Here is an 18236-nt window from a genome sequence, read left to right as displayed (position 1 = left end):
TGGGAAATTTTATAACAAATTTTAACTATTTTTTCACCCATAATGAATGTAAGGTAAAAAATATTTCCGAGTATGATTGTGAATATAAAAATGACAGTTTGGGTCAAAGATGTTGATCTTTTCTTGCAGCGAAAACCACCTTTTAAACAAAATATGGTCCTTGGTCATCCTTGGATCAACCTTAATACAATAGTTGAATAAAGTATATAAAGCATGCAAATTGTCATCAAATTATCACATTAACTGTTCAACTTTCAATCAAACAACTTCACTTGTATTCCTATTGAATAACCAAAATCAAAGGTAAAACATCAAAATGAACTCTCAAATTATGTTCATCGCCATTATCCTTGCTGCTTCACTCATGATTGCTGAAGCAACAATCAAAATCCGAATCCACAAAAAGCCAATTAGTATTCCAATTCCAACTAAAATCTCATTGGGATTGATTGGTCATGATGATTGGTGGGGTCAATCTTGGGGTGGTTCATGGTCATCCTGGCCTTCATGGGGTTGGGGATGGCAAGATGATGCGTAAGTTAATTTATCCTGCAATTAATTATGTAATAATAATGACTAATAATTTGTCGTCTTTTTCTTTCTCTGTTGATCTTATAGTTGGTGGTAATTTACCAATCCAAGGAAAACCCAATTCATATTCATATTCATGATCAACATAAACTGTCAATATTTGCTTCATAGATTTACAAACCTTTTTTGTAATGATTAATATCAATTTACCTCATCTTGTTATTTATAACATTATTCATGAAATCGAATATAAATAAAATTATTCTTAAATTTCACACTTCCCATCTCATAATCATTATTTAATTATTTACCTTGCTAGTTGATATCTCAAAGACCTTACTTGATTTGAGTGTAAAACAAGTAGCTTCGGTTAACCAGAAAATGATTTAGGTCATGTTTTAGTTTGCTTTACTTTCACCTGAACCAGTCAGTTAAAGGTTAAGGATATTAACTCATTAATTCAACTTTTTTCCATCAAATTTTCTAAGTTAAAAGGTGAAGTCAAGCCTTTATTGTACATAAAAAAAGATGATTTAGTTATTAACAATCTTATTGATCTTGAAATTTGAATGATTTTCATTTTGTTGGAATAAATTAAGGAAGGAAAGGTTGAAACTTGAACTTTAAATTGTGATTAAAAGACAATTGAGTATTTGATTTGCCTTACAAATACTGTTACAAGTTGATTGGGATTCATAATTTGTTAACCAGTGTAAACTTGTATATTGTACAAGTCGTTCACACTTGCATTTATTTTCATACAAAACATCAACATGGAGTAAAGTGGAAATTAAAAGTGGAAAATAATTGCCTGTTTTCACTCTGAAAATGGTTAATTCAATTTAATATGGGACAATCGTCTGCATCTAAAGTGTGATCAATCATGATTTAGTCATTGATATCACGAAGTGAGTGTGAACACAAAACATAAGTCAAGATCAAAGGTCCATCAAAATCCAAGATTACATTCAGCTGTGAAATGAGTTGTTACAATTGACAGCAAGCATCAAAACTAAATTAAATTTGTAGACTAAAGCATCATCATTCATTTCAAACAAAAACGCGATCGAAAAAATTAACCTTCAAAATTGAATTCACAATTTTGGTTCATGGTCAAACGTCTGACCATTAATAGACCGATAAATGTCATTAATAGTCAAATATCGATTTAAATCAATTGACTGAAGGAACGATAAAGTCGCCTTTAAATTTGTTTCAATTTTCAAATGAATGATACATTCAAATGAGTTCATTTTGTTAGTCTTAAAAATACAAACAAAATATTTTGAGGCCTTTGAGTGGATTTTTGGTGAAAACCAAAACTACTTGTGATGCAATTGAATGAAGCTGCATGATTAGCCACACCAAATTAGTTAATTGCGATTAACTTCAATTAAATGTAAAAAAAGGTCAAAAATTACTGCAAGGTCAATCGAGATGAGGTAAAGGTAAAAAGTAAAAGTAAAAATATTATAACAAGAAAATGAAAGTTGATTTTAAGTTTACATTTGCTATTCAATTAACCTTAAGATGAAACAAAATAATGATGTTGATTAAGTTGATGGTCAAACCAAACAAATGTGACCCAAAGTTGAACAAAAAAAGATGATATTTCAAAGCCCTGAAGGTGTTCATTGTAACCGGTGCCATTGGCATTAGTAACAGTCTTGTTTAGATGAGTTTCATTCAGATCTGATTTGGGATAACATCAATTGAAGGTCAACAATAAAGTTAACTAATAAAATGTGTTTTAATTGATACACCTTAAGAAGGTGTTTTGACCTCAGTAAACCTTAAGACCTGCCTTAGTATCCAAATGAGTATATAAAAGCATGCAAATTGTCATCAAATTATCACATTAACTCTTCAACTTTCAATCAAACAACTTTACTTGTGTTCCTATTGAATAACCACAATCAAAGGTATAAATATTTTCCAAAGTTTCCGATATTTTTTCAAGTTATAAGAAGTTTTCACTTTTATTAACATTTATTGTCTTTTCTTATTGATTTTTAGATTCAAAATGAACTCTAAAATTATGTTCATCGCCATTATCCTTGCTGCTTCACTTATGATTGCTGAAGCAACAATCAAAATCCGAATCCACAAAAAGCCAATTAGTATTCCAATTCCAACTAAAATCTCATTGGGATTGATTGGTCATGATGATTGGTGGGGTCAATCTTGGGGTGGTTCATGGTCATCTTGGCCTTCATGGGGTTGGGGATGGCAAGATGATGCGTAAGTTAATTTATCCTGCAATTAATAATGTAATAATAATGACTAATAATTTGTCGTCTTTTTCTTTCTCTGTTGATCTTATAGTTGGTGGTAATTTACCAATCCAAGGAACATCACATTCATATTCATGATACACTCAGTACTAAATTAATATCAGCATCGACTAGTAAATATTGAAAACATATCTGCTCTCAACAGTTGCCAAACATTACTTGTATAATTGAACATCAAAACATTTCATTGTTATTTAAAGCCTCATAATCATTTTCAAAAGATTTTCGAATAAAATTTTTCAATATTAAATTCCTCAAGTTGTTTAATTCATTTCAATGTTGTTTGATATAATCACTTACTATTCAATCTAATTGCTGCGTCTGCTTCTCATTATTTCATTTCGTTCACTTATTCAATCTGAAAGCTACTACTTCTTGCATTACAATGTCGTCTTAAGCATTTATTGGGCATATCATAGACTAAAGTTCTGTAGTTTCTTTGCTTAAATCTTGACCCACCAAAGCAATATTCAACTTGTGAGAGCAATTCACCATAATAATGATATTAATGATGGTGAAGTAGATTTGGTTTAAACTCTAACAAGTCAACTTTTATACTACACGTAAATGTGATCAAATTGCTGAATAACCCAACCTTCGTCATGTTTCGATCTGAGTAGAAGCATGGGTATGAAGCTTGCTCAATGGAATTGATTGAATCAAATTATTAGGTCGAATCAAGCCAAACTACGGAGCTTTATGCGAGAAAACCCAATGATATTTACAATAAATGGTTAAGAAAACAACTAAAAAGACACAAGCAACACAATTGTAACATTTTATGCACACATTGAAACAAAAATGGGCGCAAACGGCCGAAAATTAATTTCTTGCAAATTTTGACTCTGTACTTTTGTAGATTCATAAAAACTGAGTCCTTCAGTGCAACTAAAAAGTTTCTCAGACAAACAGTTTTTGAGAAAATCTAGTTCGAAGTTGGAACTTTGATCGCTCTTTGTGCAACTGTGCGACTAGATTTTTTAATGAAACTCATTTTCCCTCATGTAATTTTCAATGATTAACGAGAAATTACTCTTATTTTGAGAAATAAAACTTTTCTTTTTCTGATTAGTTCGATTTTTAGTTAAATCGACCGCATTCTGTGACCATAAGAGTTAGCAACCTGAAACTTTTTAATTGTATATAAAAATTGATGGTAAACATTCTGGATTGAATGATATTTTCAATTTATTGACAGTTCTCTTGATATTAGCCATTGTGTTTATAACTTTAAGCTTCGATATTTCGAGAATGGTGATAGCTACAGTGATCATTCTTTCACTAATTTACTCCTTAACTGATAAATAATTCAATTAAACATAATAACTTTCCATTTTTGCATTCAGGTCATGAATTTTGGGTTGTACATGGATGAGAAACAGCTTATTTAACAAACAAAACTCATATCAACCCATTTCTTGGTATATAAACCATTTTTCTGGTTTAACTTACAAAGGCAATGCAAAGAATAGTGCTGCAGGCTCGAACATTTGAGTTGCGAGTTAAGGCTTGGTGGGTTTGTAGAGGCGTAAAAACTGAATCCTTCAGTGCAAGTAAAAAGTTTCTCAGATCAACCGTTTCTGAGAAAATCTAGTTCGAAGTTGAAACTTTGATCGCTCTTTGTGCAATTATGGAAGAAGATTCATTCATGAAACTCATTTTTCTGTTATGATTTTTAATGACCAACTAGAAAATGCATTTTATTATATGAAATAAAGTTTTGTTTTTCCGTAAAACAGATAAGTTCGATTTTCATTTAAACCGACCTCCTCCCAAGGCCGTTAGACTTACAGAGCTTAAACTTATTATTGGTCAACAAAAATTGTTGCTATAAATCATGGATTGTGTACTTTTTCCCATTCATTGACAGTTCTCTTGATTTTGGCCTTTGGACTTGAAATTTTGAACCTCAATATTTCGAGAATGGCTCTACTTAAAATCAAACTTCTTTGGCTGATCATTAGATTTTATTATGGGCTATGATACATGCGATTACTAGATAATTTAAGAAACTACAAAAGTTATAACATTGGATTACCCAGGCTGTGAGATTTTATATTTGATCAAAAGAGGTAAATGGTTACGCATGATGTGTAAGAAGAATATTCGTTATTAAATGAATAAACTCAGATTTTCTTAGTTATTATGTAGTTTATGTTATAGCCAATAATAAAATCTAATGATTAGTCAAAGAAGTTTGATTTTAAGTAGAGCCATTCTCGAAATATTGAGATTCAAAGTTTTAAGACCAAAGGCCAAAATTAAGAGAACTGTCAATGAATTGAAAAAACAACTAAAACCATAACGTACACAGACAAATTTGATTACCCAATAATAAGTTTAAGCTCTCTAAGTCTAACGGTCACAGGATGACGTCGGTTTAAATGAAAATCGAACTTATCTGTTTTAAAGAAAAACAAAAGTTTATTTCATTTAATAAAATGCATTTTCTTGTTGGCCATTAAAAATCATAACAGAAAAATGAGTTTCATGAATGAATCTTCTTCCATAACTGTACAAAGAGCGATCAAAGTTTCAACTTCGAACTAGATTTGCTTGAAAACTGTTGATCCGAGAAACTTTTTAATAGCAATGAAGGACTCAGTTTTTATGCCTCTACAAACATTGAGAATCAAAATTTGCAAGAAAGTAATTTTCGCCCGTTTTTGCCCATTTTTGTTTCAATGTGTGCATAAAATGTTACAATTGTGTTGCTTATGTCTTTTTAGTTGTTTTCTTAAGCATTTATTGTAAATATCATTGGGTTTTCTCGCATAAAGCTCCGTAGTTTGGCTTGATTCGACCTAATAATTTGATTCGATCAATTCCAATAGGAAAGCTTCATACTTGTGTTTCTACTCGGATCGAAACATGACAAAGGTTGGGTTTATCCAGCAATTTGGTCGTATTTACGTGTAGTATAAAAGTTGACTTGTAAGAGTTTGAGTGGTTTTAAATCAAAGTACCTTCATTATAACCATAATTAAAGTCAATATTATGGTCAAAGTTGAATATTGACTTCAAGTAATTGTCAAATAAGCCAGACTAAGCTCACCAAGTCCCAACTTTTATTATTCTCAACAAAAAATTGAAATATTTGCTTGAAGTCTTTTGACGAAAATGAGTTTGCAATGAATTGTTTGTTTTAATTTCTAGCAAAGTTTATACCCTGATCGTGAAATGACATACGTGTTGTAAGACTACACCAAGTTCTGTGCAGTATCGATCTTTCGCCCGAAGAACACATAAAACTATTATTAAAAGCTATCCACAGTTAAAGTTTTCACTGAATTGGATTGTTTAATGACAATGCAAAGTTCAGCAGTGAGTGGATATCGAATGTATTCTTGAAATGACGAAGAAACGAGACGATTCCACATTGAAATGTAGCAAAAACCAAATAATGTAACATGAATTTAAAGTTCTACTTTACTTTTCAAGTAAGTTAATTTACATCCAATGATGATTTTCAATGCAATTAGTTGAATAATGATTATGAGATGGTAAGTGTGAAATTTAAGAATAATTTTATTTATATTCAATTTCATGAATGAATGATGTTATAAATAACAAGATGAGGTAAATTGATGTTAATCATTACAAAAGAGATTTGTAAAACTATTGAGCAAATATTGACAGTTGATCATGAATATGAATATGAATGTGATGTTCCTTGGATTGGTCAATTACCACCAACTGTGAGATCAATAGAAGAAGAAAAAGACAAGACATTATTAGTTAAGAGTTAAATTATTAATTGCAGGATAAATTAACTTACGCATCATCTTGCCATCCCCAACCCCATGAAGGCCAGGATGACCATGAACCACCCCAAGATTGACCCCACCAATCATCATGACCAATCAATCCCAATGAGATTTTAGTTGGAATAGGAATACTAATTGGCTTTTTGTGGATTCGGATTTTGATTGTTGCTTCAGCAATCAAAAGTGAAGCAGCAAGGATAATAGCGATGAACATAATTTTGGAGTTCATTTTGAATCTAAAAATCAATTCGAAAAGACAATAAATGTTAATAAAAGTGAAAACTTCTTATAACTTGAAAAAATATTATAAAACTTGGAAAATATTTATACCTTTGATTGTGGTTATTCAATAGGAACACAAGTAAAGTTGTTTGATTGGAAGTTGAACGGTTAATGTGATAATTTGATGACAATTTGCATGCTTTTATATACTCATTTGATTATTGAGGCTGGTCTTAAGGTTTACTGAGGTCAAAACACCTTCTTAAGGTGTATCAATTAAAACACATTTTATTAGTTAACTTTATTGTTGACCTTCAATTGATGTTATCCCAAATCAGATCTGAATGAAACTCATCTAAACAAGACTGTTACTAATGCCAATGGCACCGGTTACAATGAACACCTTCAGGGCTTTGAAATATCATCTTTTTTTGTTCAACTTTGGGTCACATTTGTTTGGTTTGACCATCAACTTAATCAACATCATTATTTTGTTTCATCTTAAGGTTAATTGAATAGCAAATGTAAACTTAAAATCAACTTTCATTTTCTTGTTATAATATTTTTACTTTTACTTTTTACCTTTACCTCATCTCGATTGACCTTGCAGTAATTTTTGACCTTTTTTTACATTTAATTGAAGTTAAGCGCAATTAACTAATTTGGTGTGGCTAATTAAGAAGATACTTTAATACAAACAATATTTATTTCAAGTTTTAATTATAACTTCCAACCATTCCATACATTGGCTATATTTTGCAAATTATCGGTCAAGTTCAATATTTTTTGCTCTTAATTCATTAAACTGGTCAACATTAATATTCCTCAATCCAAAAAACCAGTGTTTCAAACGAAACCACTCCATTGTTTTTACGTAGTCAATATATTCATGTTATTCTGATAACCTGAACTATTGATCAAATTTCAAAATGGGATGAAAACCGGGAATTGAAACCTGAACCGGAATTACCCAAAATTTTTGTTAAATGCTTTGAATATGCGCTCGCTGGAGATTCACCTAACTTAGGCCATTGAGCTTCACTCCAATTTTGAAACATTGAATGTTTCCATATCCTAAATAATGAGCTGCCTTATAATAATTAATTTTGGGTTTTACTTCATTATGAAACTAAAACTCATTAAATAAGATTAACTTGTTAAATCTGGTCATCTTTCTGGATTACTCTAATAAATGTCCATTAACTAAAGCGCTCAAAGATGTAGACTCAATGATAAATGAATAATAGACATGTAAATTGAATATAAAGTCATTTTTTATTGATAAACGTTTATAACAAATAATGGCGATAATATGGAAATTTGAATAGCATTTGATATGAAAACAATTATTTATTTTGAATATTGATTATTAGGTATATTTGGAGTTTTGGCGTTATTAATTATTGAATTAAAAATTAATATGGATGATTTGCACTTTTTAAGATCATAACTTGAGGCGAAGTGAAAGTTATCCAGTTGCCATTAACGATGCAATGAACAGCATAAGAAATAACGATGAACCTTGAATCGAAGTTTAGGTCAAAGTTCTTAAATTTTCCTTGATTTTATCAAATTTGATTTCTGATTGACCTTATCAGTTTAGTCCTGCCTTAATAAAGAGCGATAAAATGAAAGTTTAATAAGTATATAAAAGCATGCAAATTGTCATCAAATTATCACATTAACCGTTCAACTTTCAATCAAACAACTTTACTTGTGTTCCTATTGAATAACCAAAATCAAAGGTATAAATATTTTCCAAAGTTTCCAATATTTTTTCAAGTTATAAGAAGTTTTCAATTTTATTAACATTTCTTGTCTTTTCTTATTGATTTTTAGATTCAAAATGAACTCTAAAATTATGTTCATCGCCATTATCCTTGCTGCTTCACTTATGATTGCTGAAGCAACAATCAAAATCCGAATCCACAAAAAGCCAATTAGTATTCCAATTCCAACCAAAATCTCATTGGGATTGATTGGTCATGATGATTGGTGGGGTCAATCTTGGGGTGGTTCATGGTCATCCTGGCCTTCATGGGGTTGGGGATGGCAAGATGATGCGTAAGTTAATTTACCCGTTAATTATTAATATAACTCTTAACTAATAATTTCTCGTTTTTTTTGTTTTCTCTGTTGATCTTATAGTTGGTGGTAATTTACCAATCCAAGGAACAACATATTCATCTTCATATCCATGATCAACTCATATTCATGATAAACTGTCAATATCTGCTCAATAATTTACAAACCATTTTTGTAATGATTAACATCAATTTACCTCATCATGTTATTTATAACATTATTCATTATCATGAGATACAAATAAAATAATTTGAAAAAAAATTACTAGAAATTTCTCGTTATTTCGATGATGATCTCGATTTCTCTTGCTGATTTTATCAATTAGCAATCAACAAAATACAATTGTATCTTATGCAATTTTATTTACGTAGTTTCGTGAACTTGGGTAAAATGTAATGGATGTAATAGGTTAACATGATTTTCTATTAATATTTAAATTGTATTCCTTCTGAAGTGTTTTGAATTGGGTCTCATGCAAGTGAACATTTATCTTTATTTATTCCCCTAACATCGCGTTGACTTCTATCTCCTGTTGAACTGAACAGTTGGTCATCTGGTGTAGAAACACTTGCTTTAGAGGTTTGCTCATTTAACGATTGTTGCAAGGCCCAGGCAAGGGCTTCATCTTCAGTCAAATTTCCTTGCACAGATTTTATTTTCGACGATGATCCTTGATTCACAGTATTATCTCTCCTGCTATTATTATTGCTTCTATTGCTATTGCTATTGCTATTGGAGGAGGTCATTCGACGAAGTGCAGCTTCACCAGCCTTGGATAAACTCCATCCATTTCTATTCCCATTTCTGGTGTCAGTATTTCCTTTCTTAGAGGCACATTTATGGTCCAAAGGATGGCGATGTTTAAGGCAAAAATTATTTCTACAAATATCACAAGTAATAGGCACCAACTCTTTTTGCTTACACCTTTCAAAAGTACAACGATTTTTGTAGATTGTACTTCTTTTCTTCAAAGCTCGACCATCTTGACATTCATCTTCGATATGTTGATTAACTCTTAAATCGGGCGATTCACCTTTACGTAATGGAACGGGTTTATTGCACAAAGGACAAACGGGAACTTGATTATCTCTTTGGTGAGAATGTACACATGAATGGTCTTCGTATTTATAATGATTTAAACAAAACACCTTGTTACAGGCATCACATACAACGGGCAAAAAGTCTAAAAATAAAAGTAAAACGAGATGAGACGAAATTAAGAAAACAGTTGATATTTAATGTGAATAAAAAATCAAATCAACACTTACCAAGCTGTTTACAGCTCAAGTCAGAACAATGTTTGCCTAAATCAGGGAATTCCATAATTAAAAGTAGAAAACGTTTATAAATAGTGTAATTGTGATTTACTGCTGGAAATATGAACAATGAATTAAAATTCAAATTAACACAGTAAAAATATCATTTTGTTTATTGATTACTAAGTGAAGTGCACCGTCATTGATGGTTGCTACAACAAGGTGTCAACAACAGGTGAGAACATGTTCACATGAATGAGTTTATATTTTTGGCGCTCAACATGAAAATCAATATAAAACAAGTCAACAGCCAGCTTTTAACTGTTTAATTAAATTGAAATTTTGTCTGAAATTATCAGATAATGTCACTGAAAAACGAGTCAATTGAATGTCGCATACGATTTCCAAGCAAGAAAACATAATATTTCATTACAGCTTGAGTTTGTTTCTTCTTCTTTGTTCTGGCAAGTTCTTGCCTCTTGTTGGTTTCTGAATTTTTTGTTTAGTCTCAGATGGTGTCTTTTTAATTATAGGCTTGAGTTCACTTTTAGGCGTTGATTCCGGTAGACTTTTATTTTTTTGAGTTTTGGTCAATTCATCGTCAAATTTTACCTTCTTCGGAGTCTTGTCTGAAAGTCCGGTGGACTCTCTAGTAGAGCTGACATTAGAGAGGACATCAGAAACTTTCTTTCTCTTATTTAGCTTCTTAGCTGGAGATGGAGTCAACTTAACTGGAGAAGTGCTAGATTTGCCCTTAATTTTCGAGGGCTTCGAGGATTTGATTGCATCTTTAGATTCGTCAGGATTTTCTGCCGGCTTTTTAAGAGATGGAGCTTTTTTAGGAGATGGAGCTTTTTTGGGAGATTGAACTTTTGATTGCTCGTTCTTCTTAACGGGTGATGAAGCAACTTCTTCCTTGGCTATAGCTTTTTTCTTTGGAGCCTTTTCAACCTTGACTTCATCTTGATCATTAGAAAGTTCCTTATCTTCCTTATCCTTACTCTTTCGTGGTTTCAAAGCCTTTTTGTCTTTATTTTTCTTCTTATTTTTATCAGTTTGGTTGGACTTTTGAACCCCTTTTCCAACCTTAAATTCAGAGATAGACAGCTTTTTCCAGTCAGGATAGTGAACTTTGAATTCTTGGAAAGCATTTTGAACGATTTTCTTGCTACATAGACGAGCCATTGATCGTGTATTCACATCAGCTTGTCCCTAAAAAGAAAAAAATAATAAGTATCAATCTGAAAACACAAAATTATAATAGATATTTACTCTTTGTAAAATAGCTTGCAATTCAGCAATATCCGTGCGAAGACCAAATTTGATGATGTCAGTAGTTTGAAGTTCTTTAAGGCATCCTATAGTTCCTCTTGCAGATTTAATTTCTTTCTCAAATTTAGTTTGAATAATGTGATCCTTGCTGTTTAGAAAATAGATGATTAAAATATGTTGGCGTGTTTATAAACTACATTGATATTTGTTGCTAGCAAAAACTAGAAACTTACCTCTCTTCCTTTTTGGCCAACAAATGTTTGATTCGTCTTTTAGTTGTAGCAAGTAAAGCTCTTTTAGCTGGTCTTATAGAGCTTCGGAGTTCAGAAATCTGGATTTAAAAAAACACCAAATGAGAAACAATATATCATGTTGAAACCATGTTTCAATATTTTGCAACATTTATAACTAACCTTCTTCATTTTCTGTTGCTTGTCCATATTCTTTGAGAATTGATATTAATATCAGTTGAAAAAAATAAAGAACGAAATAAATTAAATCAATAAACGAAAAAATAAAACTAGATAAGCGAAAAACGTGGGTTTGAGAAATAAACACTTTAAAGAGTTTAAAGCTCTGAAGCTTGCCATGTGGTTACTAGGGTAACTCTTGCTGCATGTTAATTTCCGAATGTATCGATTTCCGTTCAAATTAAATTTCGGTGCAAACTTTATTTCTAAAATTAATAGATTAGCAGAATTCGATGATCTTCAAAGAGCAATGCGACAATATTCAAAGCTAAAAATACACACGGCTTGGTCTACTTACCAGAGTACAAAGGCCTATTAATTTATATTTGCTATTTCTTATTTTGATAACCCTATCAAATGAGTTTAAATAATTGATATAAATAAATAAAGAATTAGGTATTTGCATCGGGCGAATTTTTTAATTAATAATAATTGCAAATTAAATTGATAAAACGTGCTAAAAAACTGCAGAAAGTATCAAGTTGAAAAAATCAGGATTTATGCTGAGCATAACAGTTGTTATAGTGTATGCTTTTTATGCTTTCTTGCTTTAGCAGAAAAGTCTTCGTGTACAACGTGTGAAGAGATAAATAGCATACTGTGTATATATTGATTGTTTTAATTAATTTTGCTTCATTCTTTTCTTTTTCTGGGATCACTAATTATTAACAATGTCTAATGTTAAGGAAGGCGAAGACAAAGATGAAAACAAAGAAAATACTGTAACATTTGAAGGTAAGTAAATTATTCTTCTTCAATTTGAATATGTGTCAGTTTTTAAAATTTCAATATTTTGAATTATATTTACTATCAATTATTTTTTGGTTTTTTTTACATGTTATATTGTGTACATTGCAGTCTTGCAATTAATCAAGGAAGCTCAAAGTCAACATGGTTTAAAGCATGGTGATTATCATCGGTACAGAGGTTATTGTTCTAGGAGATTGAGACGCCTTCGTAAATCTCTTGGTATCATTCAATCATCTGGTACTCGGCATCGGTCTACATTTGCCATGAAAAAAATTACCAATGATATGGTTGTTGGTTCTTTGAAGGCTAAAAAAGATCCTATTCGATATCTGTACATTCCATTGATGAGTGCAGAAAGATGTTGGAGCTATGCTATGGCATTGAAACAAGAGGCCAACACAGAACCAAGAAAACGGTTCCATTTAATCAGAAAATTGAGAAAAGCAGTTATATATGGACAAGAATTGGAAAAACTAACTAATCAAGAGCCTAACTTCTGTGATGCCAAAACCAAACTTGAAACTCAAGCTTACAGTGCATACCTCAGTGGATTGTATTACTTTGAAACAGAACAATGGGCTAAAGCTTCAGAATATTTGAAAAAAGCTCAAGCCATTTATGTTAAACTTTGCGGTGTTGTTGTTGATGATGAAACCTCGGTTTGGTATCAACAAAAAGTGGACGAGCTCAAGCCTACTCTTCGATATTGTGCCTTTAATATTGGGGAACAAGGAATTAAAGCTCAAGATTTTATTGATACTCTCAAATTGGAGTCAAATGATATTGAGGATGAGCTTCTTTCATCTAAGCTCGATCAATTGATATTGCAAACACGTGAAAGACAATCAGCTACGCTTAGCGAGGTCACTTGGTTGGGTAAAACTTTCGCTATTAAACAGGAAAAGATTCGATCATTCCTCATTACTTATCAAGAATATAATTCAGTTGACTTCAAAACGATGAATAAATTGGAAAAATTATTGTTTGAATGCCGTGATTGTATACAATTGTTGCGGGATGCAAATCAGGACAAAACACCTCTTCATTGTTATCTTCTTTATCTTAGACTGGACTTAACCCATCGTAGGAATCTCTTTCTTATCAATAACATTGACAATCAATCCGACCTTATACGACCTTATGAAGTTCTTTTGGGTACCTTAAATGATATGAAAACTTTGCCTCTTCGTCAATATTTCAACTCAGAGGATGACATTGAAGAATTATTAAATGAAATTAATAATCGATCGATTGCATTCAAAGCACTTCGTTGTTATTCAATTGCTAAAGTAGGAAAAATTGATTGGAAACAAGCGATTGCTCTTCTTAACAAATCATCGCAATATTGCTCAGAATATCTTGAGTCAGATCATAAGGACGAGGTAATTGTTATTTACTTATCCCTTTATGTTGTCAAATTTTTAATCTTTTATTAACATTAATTTTATTTTACCCACAGGCTTTGAAACAACAAATCAAAGAACTTCAGGCTAAAGCAAACAGTGAAAAGTTCAATATCTATGCCAATAGTTTAATCAAAGATACAGAGGCGGTAAAAATTGACAAAAACCAGAAAGTAAAGGTAATTCTGATTTGCTTTTTCATTCACATGCAAAACCCATTATGAAAGTTCATAATTAATTTATAAATCATTTTTCTTTCTTTTAGACGCCTGTTATCGAAAGATTAGATACTTATTTACCAGAAACTGAAGTAACTTCTGGTAATATAATAATGGCCCACTTTCCTCCCCAATTTCGACCTATTCCAAATAAACCATTGTTTTTTGACATTGCCCACAATCACCTTAAATTTCCTTCTCTCGAAACGGAAATTGCCAATCAAAAATCAAGCGGTTTAACTGGTCTGGTCAAAGGATGGTTATGGAGAAAATAAAATTGAAAATAATCTTATGATTAAACAAATCCATTTGTCTAAGATTATCTATGAATTTAATTTTTAATATATGATATGAAATGTAACCTAATGAAGTAATTATAAAACCTTTAAAATTCTGATACAAAAATACTCTTTGTGCCTGGGAAAAGTAATTTCAAGTTACTGGGTGGCTGATGAATATTAACGTCTTAATTTTTGTTTATCAATAGAAATGAAATTCAAATAGTCAATGCATGGGAATAAGTATTCTTCTTCAAGGAGTACTCTACAGACAATTAAAATGCAGCTGAATTAATATTTGCTGACTGATTTAACATCGATTTAAATTTATTTTAAATAAAACAATCGCCTGGTTCTTTTATTAAAAGTGATATGCAGTAAAAAAACTGTGAAATGTACAAAAATATGCAAAATTCCTAAGCTTTTTTGATAACAACGTTTTGTTTAACGTTTTAAATCAATGCAGTCCAAAGTCTTTTAATTAGGAACAAAATGAAATGCAAAAATTGTGATCTTTTTTATCAAATGAACATTCTGTTTTTATATTCGTGAAAATAGTGAGAATAGTAGGAATAGCTTTTTTGCCAGTCAAGAAGTCTTTGTTTTCTTTTGGTATTTATGTGAGTTTTTGCCGTTTGCGACTTGTGTCATCTTTAATTTTCTTCTGGTTGTCATTTGATTCAAATAAAACGTTTTAAATAAGCTATTTTAAATCAACAATCTCAATTTCTATTATCTATTTCTCGTGGTGAAAGTTTCATGTTTTAAGAATTTCCAGTAATTTTTTTGCAACATGGATCAATTGATAAACCCAATAGTTTTGAAAGAACTCGCCTGCAATTGGATTAAAGAAGACTGTCCAAATTTTGACTTTCATCCAATCATAAATGGAACACGCACTGGTGTTTTCAATATTTTCTGTAAAGCTCAAGCTATTCTAGCTGGCAAACCTTTTATTCAAGCAATCTGTGATCAACTAAACCTGAATATTGAATGGCTTGTCGAGGAAGGTGATATAGTCAATGGATTTCAAGACCATGGAGTAAAAGTCGCCTCTTTAACGGGTCAAATCAGTAATCTACTGCTGGCTGAAAGAGTCATCTTGAATGTTCTGTCTCGATGTTCAGGTGTCGCGACGCAAGCCAATCGTATCAAGGAAATTATTCAATCAATTGATGATAAAGTTGTTCTTGCTGGAACCCGCAAAACTACTCCTGGTTTTCGGCTGGTTGAAAAGTATGGACTGTTAGTGTCTGGTGCTCTGACACATCGATATGATTTGAGTTCTATGGTTATGATAAAAGATAACCATTTAGATATTGTTGGTGAAGCATTGCCTGATTATATTGAATCAGTTCGGCGTTACTGTGGATTTTCTAGCAAAATAGAAGTTGAATGTCGAAATTTCGAAGAGGTTAAAAAAGTTGCACCCCTCGGAGTAGACATAATCATGTTGGACAATTTTGAGCCAGACGCAGTTAGACAATCAGCTAACTGGATCAAAAACAACTATCCCGCCATTTTGGTTGAAGTTTCTGGAGGTATAGATGAAGACAATCTAGAGGATTATGTTTGTCCTACAATAGACGTTATCTCTATGGGCACATTAGTTCAAGGATACTCAACTATTGATTTTTCAATGAAATTTGAAAAATTCAAGAATTCATAGAAAGAAAAATTTCCGCACAACGAAAATGTGTGATGCACAGACGATGACTTAAACGCTGGATTGAGCTAAAAACTAAACATACATTATTCAAAAAATTTAATCCAGGTACTTCAAGAATAACCTAAGCATCGGCAACTAGATAACAATATGAGATTCTGGTTCTAATCAATAAAATTTTATGAATTATCGGAACAAGGTGTTAAAAGGTCACATTATTGTTATCAATCAAAATTTGAAGACATGAAGAAATGAAAAATTGACCAGATCAAGAAGTAATGGCGAAAGAAACAAGGCGAAGAAATGATCAAAGAAATTCAATCTTGAAACCAGAAGGGTTATCAATTCATCTATTATAGCTACTGATCATAATTAATGTAATTTTTGCTGTGGAAATTCAATCAAGAGTTATCAAGGAGTACTCTACATACAATTAAAATGCAGCTGAATAAATATTTGCTGACTTATTTAACCTAGATTTAAATTTATTTTAAATAAAACAATCGCTTGGTTCTTTTATTAATAAAAGTGATATGCAGTAAAAAAACTGTGAAATGTACAAAAATATGCAAAATTCCTAAGCTTTTTTGATAACAACGTTTTGTTTAACGTTTTAAATCAATGCAGTCCAAAGTCTTTTAGTTAGGAACAAAATGAAATGCAAAAATTGTGAGAGGTGCTTGCTTATAGAGTGAAATAAGTCTTCAAAACATGATTAATAAATAAAATGCAAGTGAAATAGGTATCAACAGAATGGTCGGAATCATAGAGGACGAAGAGTTGCACCAATGTTCAAGCTGGCAGAAACAATAAGTAGTATTGGTCCAATGTTTTCTGTGTTGAAGAAAAAAGTAAAAATTGAATAAAATTGACTTGTAACAAGAAAACTATTTCAAGAAAAAATTAGTCTTACCTCTGGAGATCAAATTGTATAACGCTATTCTCAACGTAGTTGGCTAATTTTTTTTGTGGAGCTGCCGGACGACATCCTTCAAAAGTATCACCAGGTATATTAGTCTTGATTCCGATTAAATTGGATAGACAATCTCTGGTTATGAGAGCTTCTCCTGGAAGAAAAAAAACATATGATCAATTAATGGCTTCAAAAAATGTCAACAAAACCCTTACAAGTTTTTAATCTATAGAAGCAGCTAAATTTTATCCACCTTGAAATAATAAAGTAGTTATTTGAGATGGATAAGCTTCATGATTCAGGGCAATTGTGATTGATCAAGTAACATACCGTCTCTTCTTTCAATGACTTTAACACACATGTCATCATCCTTTGGACAAGTTATTGAGGAGTGTAACCACCAATCAACGCCATCATCTCCACATCCAGGTTGAGTGCTTACACAACTGTAACACCAAATGCTACAAGTTACTGAAAAACCAATGAGAAAAAAAGATAAATAACTTCTTAATGTTCCAATAGGCTGCACCAATCATTAAAGTTGTGAGCTATTCTATCAAGAGATTAGTGTATAGAGGGATTTTTATGTTACTCCTTACCTGTTGGAATAGATGCAATGGTTATTATACAACCGATGAAAGCTATATGAGATATCATCATTAATTGAGTTTACTAAACTTGATGGTATGTTCATTAAAGCCTCATCAAGATTAACAATTAATTTAGATTGTTGATGATAGCTGTAACAAGAATAACGATACAAGTTGATATAACAACAAATAAAGAGGGAGTTGGCTTGAAAGTTTTACTTTTTTCCCTAGGCGTGACTCACTTGTCAGGTAAAGCAATTTTATAAGACATTTCTCCAACCTGGTTTCATGGCAACAGGTCTCCAAAAACACATGACCCTACGACAAACCAAATCGTAGCCAAATAATCAGATTTCAACCCTTGATTAAAAGATCAAATGAGTTGTATCAATTAACAGTGTCCCTAACAATTCAATGAGCCAATTCTGTAGTCTCAAGTTCAACCGAAAGCTATTATTCACACTTGGCTTTTCAGTTTTAGAAGTTTTATTTTTTAACAACAATTTAATCATTAATACTGA

The 18236-nt window shown here is 31.5% G+C and overlaps 5 protein-coding genes and 4 long non-coding RNA genes across 9 annotated transcripts; 5 read left to right on the top strand and 4 right to left on the bottom strand.

Annotated features, from left to right (window-relative positions):
- The first annotated feature begins 242 nt into the window (after positions 1-242).
- Positions 243-838, top strand: LOC149094833 (uncharacterized). The gene is made up of 2 exons (XR_016200887.1): positions 243-534; positions 619-838. It is a non-coding gene; the product is annotated as an uncharacterized LOC149094833 (long non-coding RNA).
- Positions 839-2396: 1558 nt separating this feature from the next.
- On the top strand, positions 2397-3135 carry LOC149094832 (uncharacterized). The gene is made up of 3 exons (XR_016200886.1): positions 2397-2453; positions 2548-2772; positions 2857-3135. It is a non-coding gene; the product is annotated as an uncharacterized LOC149094832 (long non-coding RNA).
- A 3200-nt stretch (positions 3136-6335) lies between these two features.
- Positions 6336-6983, bottom strand: LOC149094831 (uncharacterized). Its single transcript, XR_016197942.1, has 3 exons — positions 6923-6983; positions 6604-6828; positions 6336-6521 (listed from the first exon to the last, which is right to left on the bottom strand). It is a non-coding gene; the product is annotated as an uncharacterized LOC149094831 (long non-coding RNA).
- Positions 6984-8498: 1515 nt separating this feature from the next.
- LOC112539102 (uncharacterized) lies at positions 8499-9165 on the top strand. The gene is made up of 3 exons (XR_003082700.2): positions 8499-8559; positions 8654-8878; positions 8963-9165. It is a non-coding gene; the product is annotated as an uncharacterized LOC112539102 (long non-coding RNA).
- A 76-nt stretch (positions 9166-9241) lies between these two features.
- LOC107364616 (AN1-type zinc finger protein 2A) lies at positions 9242-10276 on the bottom strand. The gene is made up of 2 exons (XM_015932044.3): positions 10168-10276; positions 9242-10082 (listed from the first exon to the last, which is right to left on the bottom strand). The coding sequence occupies exons 1-2, from the start codon at positions 10220-10222 to the stop codon at positions 9370-9372; spliced, it is 768 nt and encodes a 255-aa protein (XP_015787530.2). The 5' UTR covers positions 10223-10276; the 3' UTR covers positions 9242-9369.
- Positions 10277-10301: 25 nt separating this feature from the next.
- Positions 10302-11987, bottom strand: LOC107368449 (uncharacterized). The gene is made up of 4 exons (XM_015936266.3): positions 11841-11987; positions 11661-11758; positions 11428-11575; positions 10302-11367 (listed from the first exon to the last, which is right to left on the bottom strand). The coding sequence occupies exons 1-4, from the start codon at positions 11865-11867 to the stop codon at positions 10585-10587; spliced, it is 1056 nt and encodes a 351-aa protein (XP_015791752.2). The 5' UTR covers positions 11868-11987; the 3' UTR covers positions 10302-10584.
- A 474-nt stretch (positions 11988-12461) lies between these two features.
- Srp68 (signal recognition particle 68) lies at positions 12462-14860 on the top strand. The gene is made up of 4 exons (XM_015936454.3): positions 12462-12632; positions 12756-14029; positions 14107-14229; positions 14316-14860. The coding sequence occupies exons 1-4, from the start codon at positions 12569-12571 to the stop codon at positions 14541-14543; spliced, it is 1689 nt and encodes a 562-aa protein (XP_015791940.2). The 5' UTR covers positions 12462-12568; the 3' UTR covers positions 14544-14860.
- Positions 14861-15130: 270 nt separating this feature from the next.
- Positions 15131-16684, top strand: LOC107368595 (nicotinate-nucleotide pyrophosphorylase [carboxylating]). Its single transcript, XM_015936451.3, has one exon. It carries the CDS (start codon positions 15340-15342, stop codon positions 16213-16215), a length of 876 nt encoding a protein of 291 aa, XP_015791937.2. The 5' UTR covers positions 15131-15339; the 3' UTR covers positions 16216-16684.
- A 12-nt stretch (positions 16685-16696) lies between these two features.
- Positions 16697-17927, bottom strand: crim (QVR superfamily protein crim). Its single transcript, XM_015936453.3, has 4 exons — positions 17725-17927; positions 17456-17596; positions 17126-17279; positions 16697-17046 (listed from the first exon to the last, which is right to left on the bottom strand). The coding sequence occupies exons 1-4, from the start codon at positions 17783-17785 to the stop codon at positions 16917-16919; spliced, it is 486 nt and encodes a 161-aa protein (XP_015791939.1). The 5' UTR covers positions 17786-17927; the 3' UTR covers positions 16697-16916.
- Positions 17928-18236: the final 309 nt, after the last annotated feature.

This window comes from Tetranychus urticae, chromosome 1, assembly GCF_039701765.1.
Source record: "Tetranychus urticae isolate SD_2017Ah chromosome 1, NJAU_TeUrti_SD_1.0, whole genome shotgun sequence".
NCBI lineage: Eukaryota > Metazoa > Arthropoda > Arachnida > Trombidiformes > Tetranychidae > Tetranychus > Tetranychus urticae.
This window is presented reverse-complemented; position numbering and strand designations above follow the sequence as displayed.